At 38.7% G+C, this 20,568-nt stretch overlaps 1 protein-coding gene across 1 annotated transcript in view; it reads left to right on the forward strand.

The window, feature by feature from the left end:
- Window positions 1-20,568, forward strand: part of CPED1 (cadherin like and PC-esterase domain containing 1) — a 244,549-nt gene that overhangs the window by 24,679 nt on the left and 199,302 nt on the right. Inside the window, exon 2 of the mRNA XM_072146984.1 lies at window positions 15,019-15,205. Coding sequence (XP_072003085.1) covers window positions 15,019-15,205 — 187 coding nt within the window. The remainder of the gene's footprint in view (window positions 1-15,018; window positions 15,206-20,568) is intronic.

Here is a 20,568-nt window from a genome sequence, read left to right on the forward strand (position 1 = left end):
AGATTCCAGAATTATAGTGAAGCCCTCAGATAAGGGTAGTAAAATAGTAGTCCTTGATAAAGAAAAATATCATAAACTATGCCTGGACTTGTGGAAAGAAAAGCTGAATATGAAGTATTGAAGGGGAATCCCACATTAGAATACAGGAAAGAACTAGATATCATAATAAAAGCTTGATCTCTGAATCAGAATAAAAGTTCCTTCTGCCTACTTTTACTACCTTGGCCACATTTTGCACCCTACTGAAAATACATAAGGGTGTTAGCCTCCGAAGGGTAGACCGATAGTGTCCGGGGTGAATACATTATGCCAGAACATTCGTGTCTACGTTGATAAAATCCTTAAACCCTTTCCATGCCAGGCATTTCTGCAAATGCTGTCATGTTATTGGCCAGAGCAATATTTACTATATCGACATGTACAAATAAAACCTAAATTACAGCTTGAAGAATTATACAAAACCCCAACAAACCATATATTTTCTGTAAGCAGACACTTGCCCCATTTTGAAAATTGCATTAAGGAGTTTATAGACCTAGGCAACATCATACAATTTTGATTCAAAATATAAAATTTAATGAAAAAGAATAATAATTAACTTTGATGGCAAAAAAGTGCCTCGGACTGAAAATAATGTGCAAAATTCATAGAAAAAAAAATATTATTGTACACTCCAAAATAATCCAAATAAATAACTATATATCCATAAACCAAGCTAATGAAATAACGTGGGTCACTTTTGGATGGGTGTGATATGTGCGCCATTGTGTTAGCAGCAGAATAACGGAACCTCCTGTGGTTCATAAGAATTTGAGTGAGAACGCCATAACATAGGTGTAAATAATGGAGGGATGGTGTGAAATAAAAACTTAATTCAGAATGTGTGTGTTTTTTTTGTTACCTGCAATTTTTAGGACAAGTTCTGGGTCACGGTTTTAATATTTAGCCACATTAGGCAAAGGTTAAGAGAGCGTTAATAACATGAACATTAGTTCATTTTATCCCTTTTCAAAATTTAGCTTCAGATAAAGTCAATATTTACTTTATTTGTAAACTAAGAAGGGATTCTGGGCACACTACAGAGGGCTATAACTGTGGATAACTTTGGATCTAGGATTGTGTGAGATCTATCTCATACGTTCTTTGCTATAGAGGGTTGGCAGGGAAAGGGTTAAGCGCCAACTTGTCCACTGTATTCATAGCTAATTCAATCTGCACCCAGCATAATTGACCAGCTCTTTTCTCGTTACCTTCAAAAATGATTACTTCCTTGCTTCTAAAGGTGGTTCTACAAACAATTGATTCATCACTTGTGTTATTTTGTTCATTTCAGGTTATCCCCTCTAAAGACAAGCTATTATTTTATGTCCTAACATGTAATAACATAGTCCAAGAAGGTCTACTGTTTTCTTTTTTTTTACTCATGACATTATGTATATGTATCTACTGAAATTCTTTAATTTTGTATTGTATGAATAGCTAGATTGAGAAAGGTGATTAACTCCGAAGCATTACCACCGTTTCAATAAAGTTCGCCTATTTTCAGTTTTTGGAACCTTGGAGTTCTGCCTACGCTTTTGCATTTTGACTAGATGGATAATTATATATACATACACTACTCACACCAAGTTATGAAAGTTCATGAAAAACATGAAAAAGTTCCCACTGTAGTGATATTACAGTGGCACATTTAAAGTGTAACCATCATTCTAAGCAAAAAAAAAACTAAAATACACAATTCTGCTCCAGGTGTCCTTGGGAATTATTCCTAAAAGTATTTTGCCTCTCGGTCCTCATTTAGTACCTTTTTTGGCCCATAGCAACCAGGGTTTCCAGCTCTCAAAAAAACTACAATCAGCAAGATGGTGGGACTGGACCTGCCTCCTGTCACCTCATCACAAGCCGCGCTGCTGACCAGTGACACCAGAGCTATCTATCTATCTCCTATCAATATATCTATCTATCTCATATCTATCTGTATATCCTATCTCTCATATCTATCTATGCATGTCTATCTATCTATCTATCTATCTATCTATGTAATACTCCAGCACAGCACATGAGGGCGCAGCTCGTGAGGGCGCAGCACGTGAGGGCGCAGCGCATGAGGGGCAGCACATGATGGCGCAGCACATGAGGGCGCAGCACATGACAGCAGAGTTTGCAGACTTGGAGATTGTCTCTGCCACTTCCTTGTGTGAGGTGATGGGGGAAGGGGGGTTTGCAGTTTCTGTCAGTGTGGATTATGTGTTTATACAGAAGTGTAGGGAAAGCTGATGAGAGATAAGTGTAGGTGTTAGGTCACTGCATTAGTGAGGGCTTCTCCCTGCACATGACTGAGTGCTAGGGCAGTGAGACATGAGGTGATCAGCTGATTGGAGGGAGAGAGATGGGGGCGTGTCTCTCCCTCCGTAGTCTCAGTTTCTTTCTGAAGACGAGATGAGCTTAGCAACAGACATATGTGAGATTGCTGACATCTAGGGGAAGTCTGCCGAATGCAAGACAAAGGAGCAAGATTCGGGTAACTAATCCAATTGCAAAAGTGCTTAAAATTACCTGCCCTACAACATATCAAAAGTTTTTTGAAATGACGGTTACACTTTAACTGTCCAAAGAGTTCACCCGAATTGCATTGTTGCGACGATAATTCACTAAGTGATAATTCACTAATATCGTGCACCCAATATCCTGCATGTGTCGCTTCCACGCTCAGGTCTGCCAGAGTTCACCATCTTCTTCCCGAAGTGTGTAAGTGCATGTCTTGCGACACAATTTTTAAGTTAAATCCTGCACTTAGTTTGAATCCGTTGGATCGTATAATGGCCCGCCGCCTGATTTCTGTCACATGAAGGCCAGAGCGATTCCGCCAAAATCCAATCACGTGCGACACAATCCCCTTCTATATACCTGTCCCAGCCGTGCAATCTCCGAAAACGTCCGAGGACCCTTTGTAAATAAGCCCCTATGTCATTAAAATAGGCCATTTAAGTAGCAGCATGCAGTGGTGCTTTCTTCATCACAACAATTTATTGAAGTAAACAATGGTGGTGGTATACTTGTCTCAATATGAGTTATTGAGGGAGAAAAAGAATAGTGGAAGAGTAGGCGTCTTCTCATACATTTTGTGGTTAATGGTTGCCTGATGTGGTTCTGATTGCAGCATCTAACCCATAAGTAGGGACTTGACAGAGGTTGTGTTTGGAGAAAAATTGGGTTGATGATAAGGTGCTACCATAGGAAAAATAATAGGGATAAGATCTTTCATTGGTAAGGCTATACCTTTCAACTCCAAAACAACGTATTCTCAGGATACTGAGTCTCATTGGCATGTCTGCAGTATTCAGTGTTTGTCTCAATATCTGTCTCAATAGCTTATCCTGTGACCTTGAGCATCAGTTATGCCTTGACAATGATGTCTCATAATGTTCACAAGTTGACAGGTCTGGCTTCCAATTCTTCTTGAAGGTCTACCCTCCGGTAGAGATTCTGGGGTATAGAGTTATGTGACTCAGTGCCAGTTGACTATATGTGAGGTAACCTAGTCAGCTGTTCTCCAGTGATGGAACCTTGATGAGCTGGCACATTGTCATACATGAAGATGAAATTAGGCCTGTGCTGTGCGCACTTACCGGATTTTTACTAAAAAGGAAACCATAAAAAAGTTTTAAAGGAAATCTACCACCAAGATCAACCATTGTAAACCAAACAAACTTACATGCTTGTTTTTAAATTAAAAGGTTTTAAAAAATATGCAAATTAGCTTGAGGGACCCCAAGCTCCATAGCTGTTAATGAAGCACAGAGCCCCTAAGGCTCATTTAGAACATTTTTAAATCCTTTTTTAATAAAAACAAGTTCATAAGAAGCGTAAAGAAGAGCGGATCCTGCCAAAGGGGGCACACACCATTGTGCAAGTGTGATTGATTTATAATTCTTCATCCTGGTGGTAGATTTCCTACCAAAAACACTTTTCCTTTAAAAGCAAAGGCACAAGGATTCTGTCTGTGAAGCTGCTTTATTAAGATGTAGACAGTAGTTTTCCTTTAACTGTATATTATATGTACATAGCTATAGATAGCTCAAACATGTCTATGCAATATACACTGTTTAAACATATTTCTCCAAGTGTATTCGTATGTTACTAGGTTAACTAAAACTAAAAAGAAAAAATTGAGGACGTCCAAAATGGTTTAATACAAACAAGCAATAACAAATGGCAATGATCCTTTGCTGCTGACACTGTGAAAATGTTTCCTTGTACTATTCACACCTCATTTAGATATGATGCCAAACAGTTCTCTAATAAAAGCAATATGCCGACAGGCAGTTAATTGTCTGCTTTCATGTCACTGAAAATTATTGAGCTTTAAATCACTTTTGCACTGTGTTCTGCTCTTCCTTATACTTCAAATAAATAACATTTATAGTCCAAGGCTTTTTCCCAGACTTAATGCCTTGGAACAAAATTGGCAGTCATTCCTACCTTTTTGGAACAAGTGATTTATTAAATTTCTATGATAAGTAAAAAAATGGAGTGAAATTTATCCTCAATGCAACATGCTCAAACTACAGCATCAGTCTCTGGACTCCCGAATCTTCTCGGCTGAAGGACAGGAAATAGAGCTTGAATTCCAGTCATATAAACTTTAGCCTTCAATATTGCTCCTGCCTGCCAGAATAACTCAACTTTTGGCTCAGTTTAGAAATAGCTATGAAATGGGATGACCTTGATACGATATCATTACATGACAGGCCAATAAGGTCTATGCAGTAGTACCCATTGTTATAGAAGTGGTAACAAGTTGCATTGCAGTCACATAAAGCTGCTGAGGAATTTCCATCTGGATATGAGCAGCAAAGTAAATTAGATTTCGTCCACATACGGCACAAAATATTTTATATAATGTAATTTGACATATGGTGTGGTGATACAGCAGCAGTTCCCACCATGAGTATGTGTACAGACATTATTATATGCTTGATCAGCAGACTTGTTAAGTTTTGTATTTTTGTTTTTCAAGGATCCCTCTCAACATGATCACCATGTAAGGAGAATTCTAGACATTGAATTAATAATACCACAGTATAAAAAGCAATAAGCAACATTGTAATTAAAGCCAGGAGGAAAGCTGCACCAAGGCTCCAGTGGCAGCCACAACCACGCAGCTTAAGCGTCAGCACTTGGCAACAGTAGAGCTACAGACAGTGTATCTTATGCCAAACCAATACCTGCAGCAGCAGTGCACCACTAGTTCACCACAACGGCAATGGCACCCCTAGTGTAATATCCCCTACACATGTATGTCTAGTCTGTGTCTATGCGTTATTGTGACTGGCTATATTTTTGTACCGTAATTGCTTTCCCATATGTAATTTAATGTGTCATGTAACCTGTATTGTGCTGTATCGCAATGTCCTGTAACTGTTTTTATGCAACCAAGGAACTATCAACATGTAAGAATGCGCCTATTAAAGTGTTTATGTATTGTTAAACCGGTGTATAACTGTGTAACAATTGCCGGTACAAAATAATTTTACCCCAGTGGATCAATAAAGTTGTATTGTATTGTATTAAGAGCCTTGTAACCTCTTCATGCTCCGTGATGTTCTAGTACATCATAGGGGGCTAAAAAAAAATATAACGAGGGCTCACAGCCACCAGCAAATCCGACAGCAGCATTTAAAACACGGCATTTAAAAGATTAGCCTACACAAGGTTTTTATGTTTTAAAATGTATTAAAACACAATAAAACCTGTATAAATTAAGTATCCCTGTGATTATACCAAACCAATCAACAAAGTAGAGAGGTTTTTGGATAACACTGTGAAAGTCATAAAAACCAAGGTCACAAGAAGTTGGTGCAAATGCATTTTTCAGTGATTTCACCACATTTGGAATTTTTTTCCTGCTTCACAGTACAAGGCATGGAGTAATAGACAACATCACTGTGAAGTGCAATTTGTTATGGTCTATGGAAAGAAAAATGAAAAAGTTATAGATTTATGAAGGTGGAAAGTGAAAAATGAACGAGAAAAGGCTGTGTTCTTAAGGGGTTAAGATGTTAGGAGGCTTATAACTTTAGGTATGATTTTTCATGTTTTTTTTACTAAAATCATCAAAACCTATTTTTGTAGGAAGCACTTTAGTTCAAAGTAACTTTATAAGGCCTATATGATAGAAAACCACCACAAGTTACAGCATTTTACAAAACTGTGTGCCACAAAATATTAAAAACAACCTTTGCAAGGTTTGTTAACCCTATGAGAGTTGCATGGGGGTGAAAATAAATGGAAGTGAAAATATGAAAATGTAATTTTATTTAACTATATATTCATTGAACACTAAAATTTGCACTTTAACAAAGGGTTAAAAATAAAAATGCATTTCACAGTGTTTGGTGCAATTCCTCCAGAGTATGCCAATACCCATTTTGTCACTGTACACATCTGTATGGGCACAGGGGGGCACTCGGAAGGGAAAGAGTGTTGCTTAGTTTTTGAAGGCTGAAAAATGTTTCATTTGTCAGGATGCATTTGGAGAGCCCTAGTGGTACCAAAACATTGGAGAACCCGTGGAGAATTTAGCATGGTGTAATATGTGTATTTGCCTCTACTAGTGTATGATTCAATGAGGCCCCTGAAAGGAATAAAGGTGTAAATTTTCCCCAAAAATAATGAGCACAGAGGTAAAATAACAAAGCAACTTCAGAACAACTCTGTCAGATGTCAGATAGGATGTCAGATAGGATAACGTAAAGTTAAGCTAAAAGAAAGGTGTCATTTAGTTAATAAGGATCTATGGGAACCTGTCACTAGCTGTATTTGTGAAAAATGGGGTGACATTTGCCCACACTTGTTTAATATGGGCCTGTCAATGTTCTCTCCTGTGGAAGAAGAGTGAAGAAATCAGGCGATACCTTTTTGAGGCTAACCGAGTACATTTGATGGTGAACTTTTAAGAATACTAGTTCTCTTCGTCAGACATGATGTTATGCATTAAACAGAAAAATCACAGTGTTTTATATACACTAGGCCAGTGGTGGCGAACCTATGGCACTGGTGCCAGAGATGGCACTTGGAGGCCTCTCTGTTGGCACACGGGCTGTCTCCCAGGCACAGAATTTGCGAGATATGGCATCTTCCTGCAGTCTCAGGCAGTGCAAGTAGTGCCCTGCTATTTTAAAGTGACCCATCCTGTGCTGCTTGGTCCTGTCCAAAGAGTGAAAAGGTGTGGACCTTGGAGCTCAAAGATTCTGGTAGCAATAAGTTTTTACTGCCTAAATTGCTGTTTTGGCACTTTGGGAAAAGCTAGTGTTTTTTGGGTTTCATTTTGGGCACTCGGTCTTTAAAAGGTTTGCCATCACTGCACTAGGCAGTGATCATCAATCCTTTACTCTCCTTCTGCTCTCTATGGCTAACACGGTATAAATCTACACTACTAGCTCTCCTGTAGAAAAATGGATCAGGGAATGTTCACATATTATCCAAGACCCTGAAGTAGACCCTCTGTTCAGAAACAAAAAGATAAATTCATTTCTCTTGCTCTTGGTTATCTTCAGACAATACATGTCTTATAAATATGTGGCCTCATTTCACCCATCACACACACTTTCATACAACTTTCAATTCATAGCATAAAAGCAGTCACACTCTATTTCAGTGGTTCTTAACCTGCCTAATGCCACAACCCTTCAATACAGTTCCTCATATTGTGACCCCCCACCATAAAATTGTGGTTGACCCCCCACCATTAATTAACTTCATAATGGTAATTTTGCTACCGTTATGAATCGTAATTGTAAACTCATCTATAATCAGCAGTAACTCCTCCCCACTAACTTTGCATTGCATTTAAAAGCACAATTCAAAGCAGCATGTGAATTTGGTATTACTTTATTTTTTTCTTCTCTTTTCAGATTGGCGTCCAATATTAACTCTGTGTACCGCTGTCATTCGTTACATCTTGACTATTATATGTAGGATACAGCATGCATTTATTTTGATTGTATTAGGTTATTGTTTCTCTTCCTGGGTTACATTGAAATTTGGATACATCTTACACTGCATTTTTGCAGATACATGTTAAATGACATTTGGATTTATGGTTTGTAAATCTGGTAGTCGCATATATACATATTTGTATTGCTCCATTGATGGGTAATTGAGTAGTGACCAAGCACGTAGCTTGCTTTATTCCATGCATTTTATACTATATGTTATAAACTTTTTGACAGTGGTTAGGGAAGGGCTATGTGGACATTACACAATGGTTGGGCATTATGAGGTGCCAAAATCTTCCTTCTATTTGTCATTGGGTATAACTCTTTTTTTTCTCATTTTTAATAGTTTTTCAACAGTATATAATGTACTGTTGAAATTTATAGAAGAAGAACATTTATATATAATTTTTGCTACATGTGTATTCTACTATGGTCTTTGTTGTGTGTCTAGCTTGTACTGCAATTTCATACAGAAGGGTGCTAGTCCATTCAATCTTAACTCCTTGCTGCAAACCACCATACGTGGGTGGCAAAGAGTGTATGTAGAGGACCTAAGGACAGAGTCCTGTGGCTTACACATGCAATCAGTGCTGCCACGGATATGTATTGAAAGGGCTCAGCACGTGCACCCTCTGCATACACTTGTTGAAATACTAATATGGTGGTGTGAACCGTATAGAATCATAGAATAAAGATGCCCAGAATAATTTACGTAAACTAAATTCTTCACTTTGCACATTGGCACTGACTGCCACTGTGTGGCTCTGGCTGGTACTGTGCCTATAAAAGTATCCACTGTCCTGGTGCTTCCTGGTGTCCATATGATAGCACCAGGAAGCGCCACCCACATTTGTATGGGGGTCATCACACAGGCACAGTTTTCCAAAGGTCGGACTTAGGGCAAGGCGAAGGGCCACACTGTTTTTTATTACAAAGAAACAGAGGGAAAGGCTGTAAATTTCCCAGCTATCACTCTCTTGCTTTTGTTTTACGAGTAAAGGATCATTGTACAATGTAATTATTAATAAAATGCAATATTATGAAGGATTGAGGCTATTAATAATGCAGCGCCTCTCCATAAGGTAAAAATTCTGCCCTTACCCTTTAACCTTCATTGTCCCAGCCCAGTATTTGTGGCATTAATTCCTGGGTAATCCACACTTACAATGAATTTCTCATGCTGACACAGAACAATATCTGAGCCCACAATGTCTCTTCTGGTAGCAACTTGCCTTCTGCAGGCAAAAGATCCCATGCTGCACTTACCTCGGCAGCACTGCACTGGGTTATGGACCATATTTGTGATGCCCAGTGACTTAAAAAGAAAGTATGTTCTGCAGCAAAGGTTGCTCATAGTACTATGCTACTATGACCTTTACTTTTTAATTGTGGATGCTGCATCTGTCCCAGGAAACAGGTTAAAATACTCCACCCTAAATGTAGGTAAGCAATAGTTTACAGGAGGACATGGTGAAAAAGGCTTAAACAGGATGCCCTAAGTAATTCTGGATAAGTCGACAATCCTGCATATTTTGGAGATTTGAAATCATGCTTATATATTTCTAATAGGGATTTTTAAAAAGAAGTTACCTTCTATACTCCTTGGAAAATTCACATTTGTTTCTTCAATAGGATCCAAAATAAGGATCTGTTTTAACCCCATTACCACCATCAAACACTCTGTATGTCATTGCGTGTACTTGCATGTCACTTTATATAAATGGAAACTTTCATTAACTATTTTTTAATATTGTTGGGAATAGTGAATGTACTAGAAGTACAAATTACATGGGAAGTAAGTGGCAACGTGTAAGCAGGATGTTTCTGATGTAGTTGGATGAAAGATTAATTTACCCTTGTATTTTCCAGACACAAAAAGGCTGTAATTTAAATTGTCAGATTTAGTTTGACTGTTACTGTAGGGATGGTTGAGAGATGACAGGAAGGTATGTGGTCTGCTTACTGCATGCATTCATTTGTATAAAACTTCCTCTCTCATGATGCATCCAGCTGTTCCACAAAAGAAAAGTGCTTTAACAGTGACATAAAGTTATAGTATGTTGTAGTAAAAGGCAGATCTGTCTGTGAGTGACATTAATAAGTCCTAAGTTATTTTTTAAATGGTAAGATGAAGTTCAAACACTGCAAAATGACATTTACCGTAAGCTCATGTGACCAGCACATACAGGATAGGAGAATCTCATGATGACATTGTCTTATAATCTCTGGAATACAACTAAACCTAATACAACGTTACCAAATCTGCAAGAATTAGACATAGGCAAGTGCAAAGAAATTAAATCAAGGGGAATGATTAAATGATGACCACTCTCAATGGAGTCTTTATCGTATAGGAGGGATTGTGGAAGCTGCATAGATGTGTGAAGGCAGTGATTATAATCAAACTTTCTTGCCAATGTAGATACAGTGGTGTCTTTAAATCCAACAAAATTGTTAAAAATGGTATTTCTTTTATATTTTCGAAACTGGTGGCTGTTAAAATCAAACATAAATTGAGCTATATGATAAAATGGAAAGGACATCTAAATAAAAACTTTACTATTCAAGAATAGACAAGAATCCTGTACTCATCTGGTTATTAGCTATTTGCATCAATCATATAGAGACATTGAGAAAAATTCAATTAGACTGGAACCTCTGGCCCCTAAAACTATCAAAAATATACCAAACATATCGGGGGTCATTTACTAAGGGCCCGATTTGCGCTTTCCCGACGTGTTACTCGAATATTTCAGATTTTCCCTGTATTGCCCCGGGATTTTGGCGCACGCGATCGGATTGTGGCGCATCGACGCTGGCATGCACGTGACGGAATTTGGGGGGCGTGGCCGAACAAAAACCCGAGGAATTCGGAAAAAAAGTGTCTCGGGACTCACGCTTACCTTCACCAGAAATAGGCCGGTGAACTTCAGGGCATTCCGGCGGGCCTCGACGGACTTCAGCGCAGCAGCGACACCTGGTGGACTTCGGAGGAACTTCCTTAGTGAATCCCGGCCGGACCCGAATCCACCGCAGAGAATGCGCCGCTGGATCGCGAATGGACCGGGTAAGTAAATCTGCCCCATAGTGATCTATGTTAGATAGGGTGCAGTATGGTGGCCAATATTTACCACATATGGTGGACCTGTCCGTTAATATAAAAATTGTGGCACGAAAACTTTGACATTATCTCTAAAATATTTGATGGTATGATTTGTCCTAGTCCAAAACTAGCACTTATGAAAACCTGGTGGCGGAATTAATTCCAGCGAAACTGCGGTGGATATTAGAGTTTACAGCCGAGTTTACAGATAAATGGAATTATGTGAAACCCTTGCTTCAGTACCTTTTATATGTATGAAGAGATACTCTCAATTGATGAGGTGCTAAATATTAAGCAGAAAAATTGAGATAACAGGTTGTCCTGAAGTAAATAATTGACAATCTAAGCTATACCGTACGGTACCCTTTACAAGAAAAATAGGAAGTAAAGACATTATGAATTTTTAAGTCTGCCATACCCTATTTCTTTTATCTTTTTTTTACCTAGCATGACAGAAGTATATCTTTTTTTCATAAACAGAAACGGGACTGGACATTTTTATGTAAATATTTCCATTTGTTGTTTTTTTCCATGGTCTTTTTGTTTTGTTGCATTATATAGTCTTAAGGTAGTTGTACAGACTAATGTTAATCCATTGCCTTTTTGTATGTCAAAACTATGTAGTCCACCAGTTCATTTCATTGTGTAAAATATATATCAATGTGTGAAAGCAGTGTCAAAGGTTTGTCCGAGACCAAGAAAAAATAGTGAGGGGGGGTTAACTGCATAAAAAATAAACATGTACTTAAGTCCTCAGTCCCTCCCAGTTTCCTGCGCCAAGGTAATTCCATGCCATGCCCCTGTTTGTTTAAATGGGCATGAAAGCTCCGCTCTGGCAGCTTCTGGCCTCCCAGGCACCTGATATAGCGCTGGGAATGGTGTCTGGTGGGCGTAACTGGTCGGCCAGAAGCTTCAAGAGTAGAGCTTCTGTGCCCCTGTAAATAAGCAGGGGCACAGCACGGAGAGACCTTGGTGCGGGACTCCAGGAGGGATTGAGAAGGTAAGTCATGGTCATTTTTATATGCAGCCCTCCTTCCGCCCCAGCCACCTTAACCCCTTTAACTTTGGTAAATTATGTTACATGTGTATACTTCTTTTGAATATGTCCTGTCTATATGGGATAAAACTAAATGTAATGTAGATATCTATTCTGCAAGAGGCAGCAGATGTTATTGTGCAGTAGTTGTTAGATGTCCATTGTAGAATATAAAATGGATATTTTTTTCAGAATGGTAAAAGTTAAATACACAAGTCTAACTAACAAATAAATGAACAGCTGGGGAGTTGTCGACTCCACATCATGAATACATTTGCAGGGTAAAAGTTTAGCTGTAAGCCCCCACACGTTTTACTCATTCTGCTGAGTATCCTCCTGCATCTAACATCTTTTCCTAACAAATTAACTTAGATACAGCAGTTTGGGTCAATATTAGGTAGATGCCTGTATAGGCAGCTTAGATAAAGAAGCTTAGCTCTGTGTATGGTAGATGTCTGTAGATGGATGCCTATGAATGTAGTTGGAATAGAGTAAACTGAGAATACTGTCTCCCTTGCTGCTGAATATTTCTCTATAGTCTCATCTATTTGACTTTATGGTTCTACCCCTGAAAATAAAATCTCCTAAGGTGAGGGTGTGGCAGGATAGGCATCTCTGGCATCATGCCGTCATATTTCAGTGCACAGCGTAATGTTGAAGTTATTACTATGCTTAAATTTCTTTTTTTTTTTTTTATTTAACTGTCTTTTTATTAGGAATAAAAAGTTTTACATATTTTCCATATAAAACATCTAGGTAATGTAGACATGGTAAGAAAAAGGCCAACAACGGCCAACAGAAGATTTAGAAGATTAAATCAGTAGTTATAAACATCAGAAGTGAACATTGCATCTGTCATATATAACATACATGCAAGTATTTCAAGATAAGGAAAGGAGCTCACTTGGAGCCAACAGGAAAATACAACAAACCTACAAATAATGGGGGAGACACTGGACAAACATACAGAAGGAAAAGAGGAGAAAAGGGAAAGTATAGAGATCCCTCTATGAGCTATGATTGCATTAGATTCAGTCTCCTTCCTGGGTTAGCACGCCTACCCAGTGAGCATCCCACGGAGCCCATACCTTAGAAAAGAGGTCTACCTTGTCATTCATTGATGCAGTCATAGATTCCATACTTCGAATCGCCCTCATAATTGCCAAGAGAGACCCTCAGTTGGGGGGTTCGTCTTTTTCCAGTTTTGTGCGATCAGGCACCAAGCTGCCGTGAGAATATGTAAGGCTAACTTCATGGACAGCTTAGGCAGAGGTTGTGGGGGGATATTAAGCAGGTAGAACAAGAGGTATTGAGATAGAGAGTACTTCGCTGAGCAGGTCTCTGACCTCCTCCCAGAACGGTTGGATATTTGTACAGGACCAAAAGATATGTTGTAAAGTGGCATTTGGCTCCCTGCAGCGTCAACAGTTGTCTTGGGTTTCTGGGAACATCTGATGTAACTGGCTGGCGTATGGTACCAAAAATATAGCAATTTATATTGATTCTCCTTATATACAGTGCATGTCGATGTCTTAACTGCATAATGCCATATACGACTCCAGGTCTCCTGCTTGATCGGCGATCCCACCACCCGTTCCCATCTAGCCATATAGGGATGTGACACCATTGCTGTGGGGTCTGGTTGTAGGAGCAGGAGATAGATGTCAGAAATAAGTCCCGACGTGTGCGTGGCAGTTTTGCATAGATACTCGAAAGGGGTAGGTTTGGAGACTGTATTGGAGCTTCCCAAGGTTTGCAATAGATGACGGATTTGCAGGTAGTGATACTGAGAGGAGGACGGGATATCAAATTTTTCTTGGAGAGTGTGGAAGGGAAGTATTGTCCTGGAGATGTGGTCTATTACATCTGCGAAGCAAAATAAACATTTGGAATGCCAGGGTTTCAATGCTGGACCCGTTATTGTTTGGGGCATAAGTGGTGTGTATAAGAATGATTGCATGGATAAACATTTAGAATTCAGAGGGAATCTGGAGCGGCAATTGCACCAGAGGTGTAGAGTGAAAGCTATAGGTCCTAACAGTGGGCCTTCTGGAGGCGATATCCCTGGGGTCTATAGAAAAGTATTGGGGTGAAAAGGGGCCAACCAGAGTTTCTCGATTTCCATCCATCTAAAGTAGGCCCACAATGTTGACCAAGCCAGGATTCGTCTGAGGTGCACTGCCCAATAATATATAACAAGGTCTGGCACTGACCATCCTCCTTTAGATCTATGAGCTAGTAGGATGGATTTGGCTACTCTATGTCGTTTGTGGGACCACACAAAGCGGAGGAAAGCACCCTGTAACGATTGTAAGGTTCCCAGGGGTACTGGGATAGGCAATGTTTCAAATAAGTAGATCAGTTTAGGGAGTAAGGTCATTTTTATAGCTACTATTCTGCCAAAAAATGATATTGGTAAGGCATTCCACTTATTTAGTAGCAACCGTATTTCTTTAAACAGTTGCGTAAAGTTGTGACCATAAATTGAGCTATAAATCAGCGTTATGTTTATTCCTAAGTATCTGATAGCTTCTTTTTGCCAGCAAAATTTATAGTTGGCTTGTAATAGGTCTACTTCCCGTTGGGTCATATTAATCGGTAGGGCTTCCGTTTTTAAAGAGTTAACGTTATAGCCCGACAGAAGACCATATTGTTTCAGGTGGGCCTGAAGGTTAGGGAGAAATATATTATGCTTAAATTTCTATAAGTGAGCCCATATGGGCCCTGGGCAGCCACAACTGCATCCACTGCAGTCTCTGTTTCCTAAGTATGCTTGGGAATATTGCTACTACACTGGGGAGTGGTAAATAAACTAAAGCATATGATGTAATTTGATATAATGTTTTGAGCATAACATACATGCATTTTTACTTTATCAGTATGAAGAAAGATTTAAGAAGAAACTACTCTCTAGCCCCAAGGAAAGAGTCCTATTGCTTCACACAATTGATATTGAAGGATCTCAACTATACGCTCGTGTCCTGACAAAACTGGGCTACATGATTTACCACTTTACAGACACTGACAGCATAAAAACTTTTATTACCTACAACCAAAAGACCCTGGGTAAGTGGACCACTTGTAATATCTACTAGTTTGCTATATTTTTGTTGTTCATAAAACATTATCCATGATGATTATTAGGCCTTTATTTTCTCATACTATAAAAGATTTCTATACAGGCGGTCCCCTACTTAAGGACACCCGACTTACAGACAACCCATAGTTACAGACAGACCCCTCTGACCTCTGGTGAAGTCTTTGCTATAGGCCCAGACTGCAATAATCAGCTGTAAGGTGTCTGTAATGAAGCTTTATTGATAATCCTTGGTCCCATTACAGCAAACAAATGTTTAAACTCCAATTGTCACCTAGGCCAAAATTTTATTTTTCTGGATCTACAATTATTAATTATACAGTTTCGACTTGCATACAAATTCAACTTAAGAACAAACCTCCAGACCCTATCTTGTATGTAACCCGGGGACTGCCTGTATAGCCGTTATGATGCCATCCATGAGAAACAAAAGTTTTTAGGTTTTCTAAAAAAAAAAAAGAAAAGAAAATGCCTGTACTACAGATCCACAACAAGCGATACTGCAACACAATATTATCAGAACATCATTTGCATTGCAGATAAAACTACCAGAGAGCTACTGATACCGCAATATCACAGATTTATTAGAACATTCTTTACAGACTTTATTGGGTATTGTAACAAGCTTAGTCTGTTTTCACTCACCTTTTTCAAAAGAAAATAAAGCTTGTATAACCCTATGTATTTTTCTCCAACAAAAATGTTAAGAATCTGCATGTAGTGGGGAAAAGAAAAAGGGTCTATTAAAAGTATTAAAAGTTACCATAGAAATAATAATCATCTATATATATATATATATATATATATATATATATATATATATATGTATGTGTGTGTATATATATATATATATATATATAGTACAATCATATTCTGTAGCGCTATAAAATACATGGGGAAACATATACAAATAGCAATACAGAGTCATATGGAACAATAGGAGAGAGGGCCCTGCTCACAAGAGCTTACAGTTTATAGGAGATACATCATGAGTTTCGGCATAGTTTCGGCATAGTTTTGAGTAAACATATTCAAAAAGTGCAGATCAGGAACGCTCACTTCACCAGTGGCTGGGGCCCTTCACACCCCCTCCACACCTACATGGTGTGGAGATGGCATAGTCACTGCAAGAACTTGTGATTATTTCATTGCTTCTAGGCCAGAAAACTGCCATAGAAGCACTAATAAATCTTCCCCTAAGAGAATAACCTCATAGAAACTATGCGCCAGTTAGTTTAAAAAGTCTATTGTGAGATCTGAATGTGTTTCAGTCCTGTCAGACTAAAGTGATAACTTTTTATGGGAAGGAAAACTTTAGACTTTGTGGTACTGAGGCGGTGGTCTTGATGTTGAGTCTCATTTATATACCATATGCAACGCTCTGCTAGTAAATGTTTTTGATGCATTACATTTTACATTATTTGTCACACACGGTTATTGCTCTGTTTATATATTTTATGCATAGTCATGCAGTGGAACATACTTATAGTATATGATTGTAGTGACGCTTGTGGATATTCTAGTGTTTGAAGGCGTATTGATGTGGAGCCCCGTTATTATGGCGATATGCATTCTAACCAATGTCTTTTCAATGGCCATGTGTATTTTCATGATAAAATACATTTTTGTGTGGGCTGGTAAATATTTTGATGCAGAACATTTTACATTAGTTGTCAGACATGGCTATTGCTCTGCCAATATATCTTAGGAATAATCATGCAGTGGAACATATGTATAGTATATAATTGTAGTGGCTCTTGTGTAAATATTAATGTGTTTAAGGCCTAAAACCCACGAGTGGTTCTGATTTCAACTAACTCACATTGTATGCTTGCCAGAATGTCCCGTCTAAACGCTCATAGACCCCAACTGGCATGCAGATTTCAGTTCAGGTCTCTGAGTGATCAGGCCAGACGTCCCGGAAAGCACACACTGCGTGTTTGATGCAAGTTAGTTGCATCAGACTTGATTGTGGGTTTTTGGCATAAGGAATTTTAAAGTTGAGCAGTTTTAGTAAGGTGATATGCATTGTCAGTATCAGGGGCTGTTGCGTGGTTGGCAATGACACAGACTCCAAGGGTAACAGTCGAAATGTAGTGTTTTATTCACTTCAAAAAATAAAACATAAACTAAACAGGAATCGGTTACCTCAGCTATAATAGAAACACGTTCAGACAGTCAAGACAGTATCCAAAAGTAGCAACCACCTTTGTGGACAGTCTCAGGCACCTGAGTCTCCCCAGGTGTGTCCACAAGGTGTGGACTGGAGGGTATGGGAATGGCAATTCCCACTACCAGCCTACCCGATATTCCTTAAATAATCCAGCCTGATGCACAGCGCTTAAATAATGATCAGCAAACACAGATGTTTGCTGAGAAACAAGGATTCATGATTTCACCATCTCACCCATCTGAGCATTCTGGGTGAGATGTATATCCCCCTCCAGTATTTCACCAGCCATCGTCTCACCACCACTGTGTTTTAAATCTTTTAAGGTCTGGATGGTCAGTTTATTTTTATCATTTTTATGATAAAATACATTTTTGCAATGCAAATGTTGAATAATTTTGATAGTTTTGACATCTTATTAGTGACAAGCAAAGTGAATCAGATTCAAACCTAGTCTTTTAACAAATGTAAATTCATGGCGATACATGCAATTCATTTTCCCTACTTTTTATCTCACTCCTCTCCTTTCTTCATAGAATGTAAATGTAATCTAGTATCTCAGAGATGTTCTGTGTGTCTTTTAGCTAGACAGGCATTATGCAAGAAGAACTTCCCTGATTAGATTTATTACAAAAATGTTAGTAAGCATTTCAGAGTTCAATACTACAAGTCACAATGAATGTCATTCAGTGAAAAATGTATCACAGTGATAGGGGTGAACATATAGCCGGGTGCAGGAAAGAGGTGTTCCTCACCCCTCCCCTCTTTGTTGAAAGCCGAGTAGCTGCTGGTGCAACATAATACATGATAGTTGCCTAGCTCAGTCATGGTGCAGTGAGACACCACACCCTATCCGAGTGACATTGACCTCTATGGTGGCCTTGATCAGGCCACAAATTGTGTGGCCAGGTCAGAGGCCCCCAATATGTTCATGGTTATAAGGCCTATATTAAGGCACACCAGAGTCTCCACAAAGCGATTTCAAGTGTTTGTAACTTTTCTCATCTCGAAAAAATCCATAGCAATAGCACTATAAAAAGTCTATAAACGTCTATAAAAGCAGTCATCAGACTCTGACATATTGAAATGATTTTACATTTCATTTTTTCTTCATAACTTTCTTCTTAATGTATTGGCATTATATGTGAATCTGCAGAACACTTGTCTTCTGTGTTTCCCAATTTGACTTGAAACGTTTTCTGTTTCTTGTAAAAGTCCTATTTCGGAATCCGTTTAGGCTGGATAGATGCCAGTTTTCTGAGTAAAGGCTTATATGGAAAATATCACTGAATTCTGCAAGCTTTATAGTCAGAACGCTCTAGATGGAACTTATGATATGTTAAGATTTATAAAGAACTGTATCTGTTTACATCAGTATTCTAGTACTATATTTTCTTTGAAAACCCCAATCTCATCGTGCTGTAGCATAAAAAGGAGTTCTATGCATGATATTACCAGTCTGGAAGAAAATTACTTGGTATAGTCTCTGATCCTTCTGCTTGGAAACAGGCTTCTCATGGAAACTATTTTGGGATGGTTACAATAATATAACCCTTAGATGGATGCAATAATGTTTGCCTTGGAAGCAAGTAAAACTCTCCCAGGGCAAATGCTCATGATGAGCTGTATAACATGACCTAAAATGACCTGAACTTTTCAAACACAAATAAATATAACTTTACATAAGACAAAAGCTAATGACTAACATTTACATATGATTACAATAATATAGTAAAGGATATAGTACAGTACTTCCTGTACTAAAAAGTGACATCTTTACATTGTGCTTAACTTAAAGGATTACCAAAACATACTGGAAGCAGTATTGCCCTTGTCTACCATTGTACTTTCCATTTGGCTATTTATTACAGTATACAAATGGTTTGGTATTTTATCACCTTAAAGGGGAAGTCTATTTAAGGCAAAGCGTTGATTAGCTCCCAAGGGATCATTGCACATTTAATCACTAATGCATTTTTAATGCTAAATAAAGGTGGTTTGCTACACCAAAGACCTTAAAGTCTATTGACATTGACATGTCTAATTGAAGCAATTTATTGAAAAGTGACCGACCCCTTTGAACATACTTACTGCTATTTAATTTTCCCAAATCGTATCATTTAAAGAGAACCCGTCATGCAAAATAACCTCCTAATCTAAATAAATGTTCATAAACTGCCATTAGAAAGCATTGCCTCTACCCCTTCATTGTCCCTCTACATGCCTGTAAACTTAAGCAATGAGGTCCTAAAGCTGCATGCAAATAACCTGTGAAATGTCCAATGAGTCATTAGCATATTCAAACTGTCCACTCCATTCATGAGTGGGAGGTACAGCCACACCCCCAGTGCTTGACTGACAGTCTGTATAATGATGTGATGTATAATGGTGTAATGGCTGTTACATGTGCTTGCTGCTGGCCACACCTCCTGCAGCCTGTGTGTTTATAGGAGAGATACAACAGCTCCAGGCAGCCAAGTTATAGCAGAACATGTCAGGTACTTGTATAGCTGATGTCTGTGTCTCTGTGTATTAGGAGGATGCAGCATGTCAGCAGATGCAGCACAGACACTAGCCATGCTTTACTATACATTACACACAGACATGAGCAGAGGAGGAGAGGGGAGGGGAAACAGAGGTGACACCACTGCCTCTGACCATGTGACCAGCCTCATTTACATAATAAAGACATGATGATTTTACAATGATTAATGTATGAAATGACTAGATAAAGGCTGGGATGAATCCTTGTGAGCTGCTCCAACAGGTGACACAGACCTGATGACAGGTGTCCTTTAAGTCCTGCCCAATAAAGCCTATATTTGGTGAGGCTTATATAGTAATACCTTTTTTGAGGGTTCAGCTTCCATAATTGTACTGTCCAAATCTGGTCCATAGGAAATTATGCTTGGGATTGCAGTTTCCATTGTTTATCTGTTGGTCATAATGTAGACTCTGCTTCAGTGTGATGCTGCAGGCTTTCGCGCTGGATGTCCCTGCAAGTCTTGCTCCTGCTCGGTGATGCAGCACAGCACAAACCTAAAATGTATGGCCTTTTCAAACTGAAAACTTTGTTGAAACAGTGGTTTTTGGTTGGTAGGTCTTTGGAAGGAGTGGTTTGTTTCTAGAGAGGATAACAGGAAAGATATTGGGCACATACAA

Source organism: Engystomops pustulosus, chromosome 4 (genome assembly GCF_040894005.1).
Source record: "Engystomops pustulosus chromosome 4, aEngPut4.maternal, whole genome shotgun sequence".
NCBI lineage: Eukaryota > Metazoa > Chordata > Amphibia > Anura > Leptodactylidae > Engystomops > Engystomops pustulosus.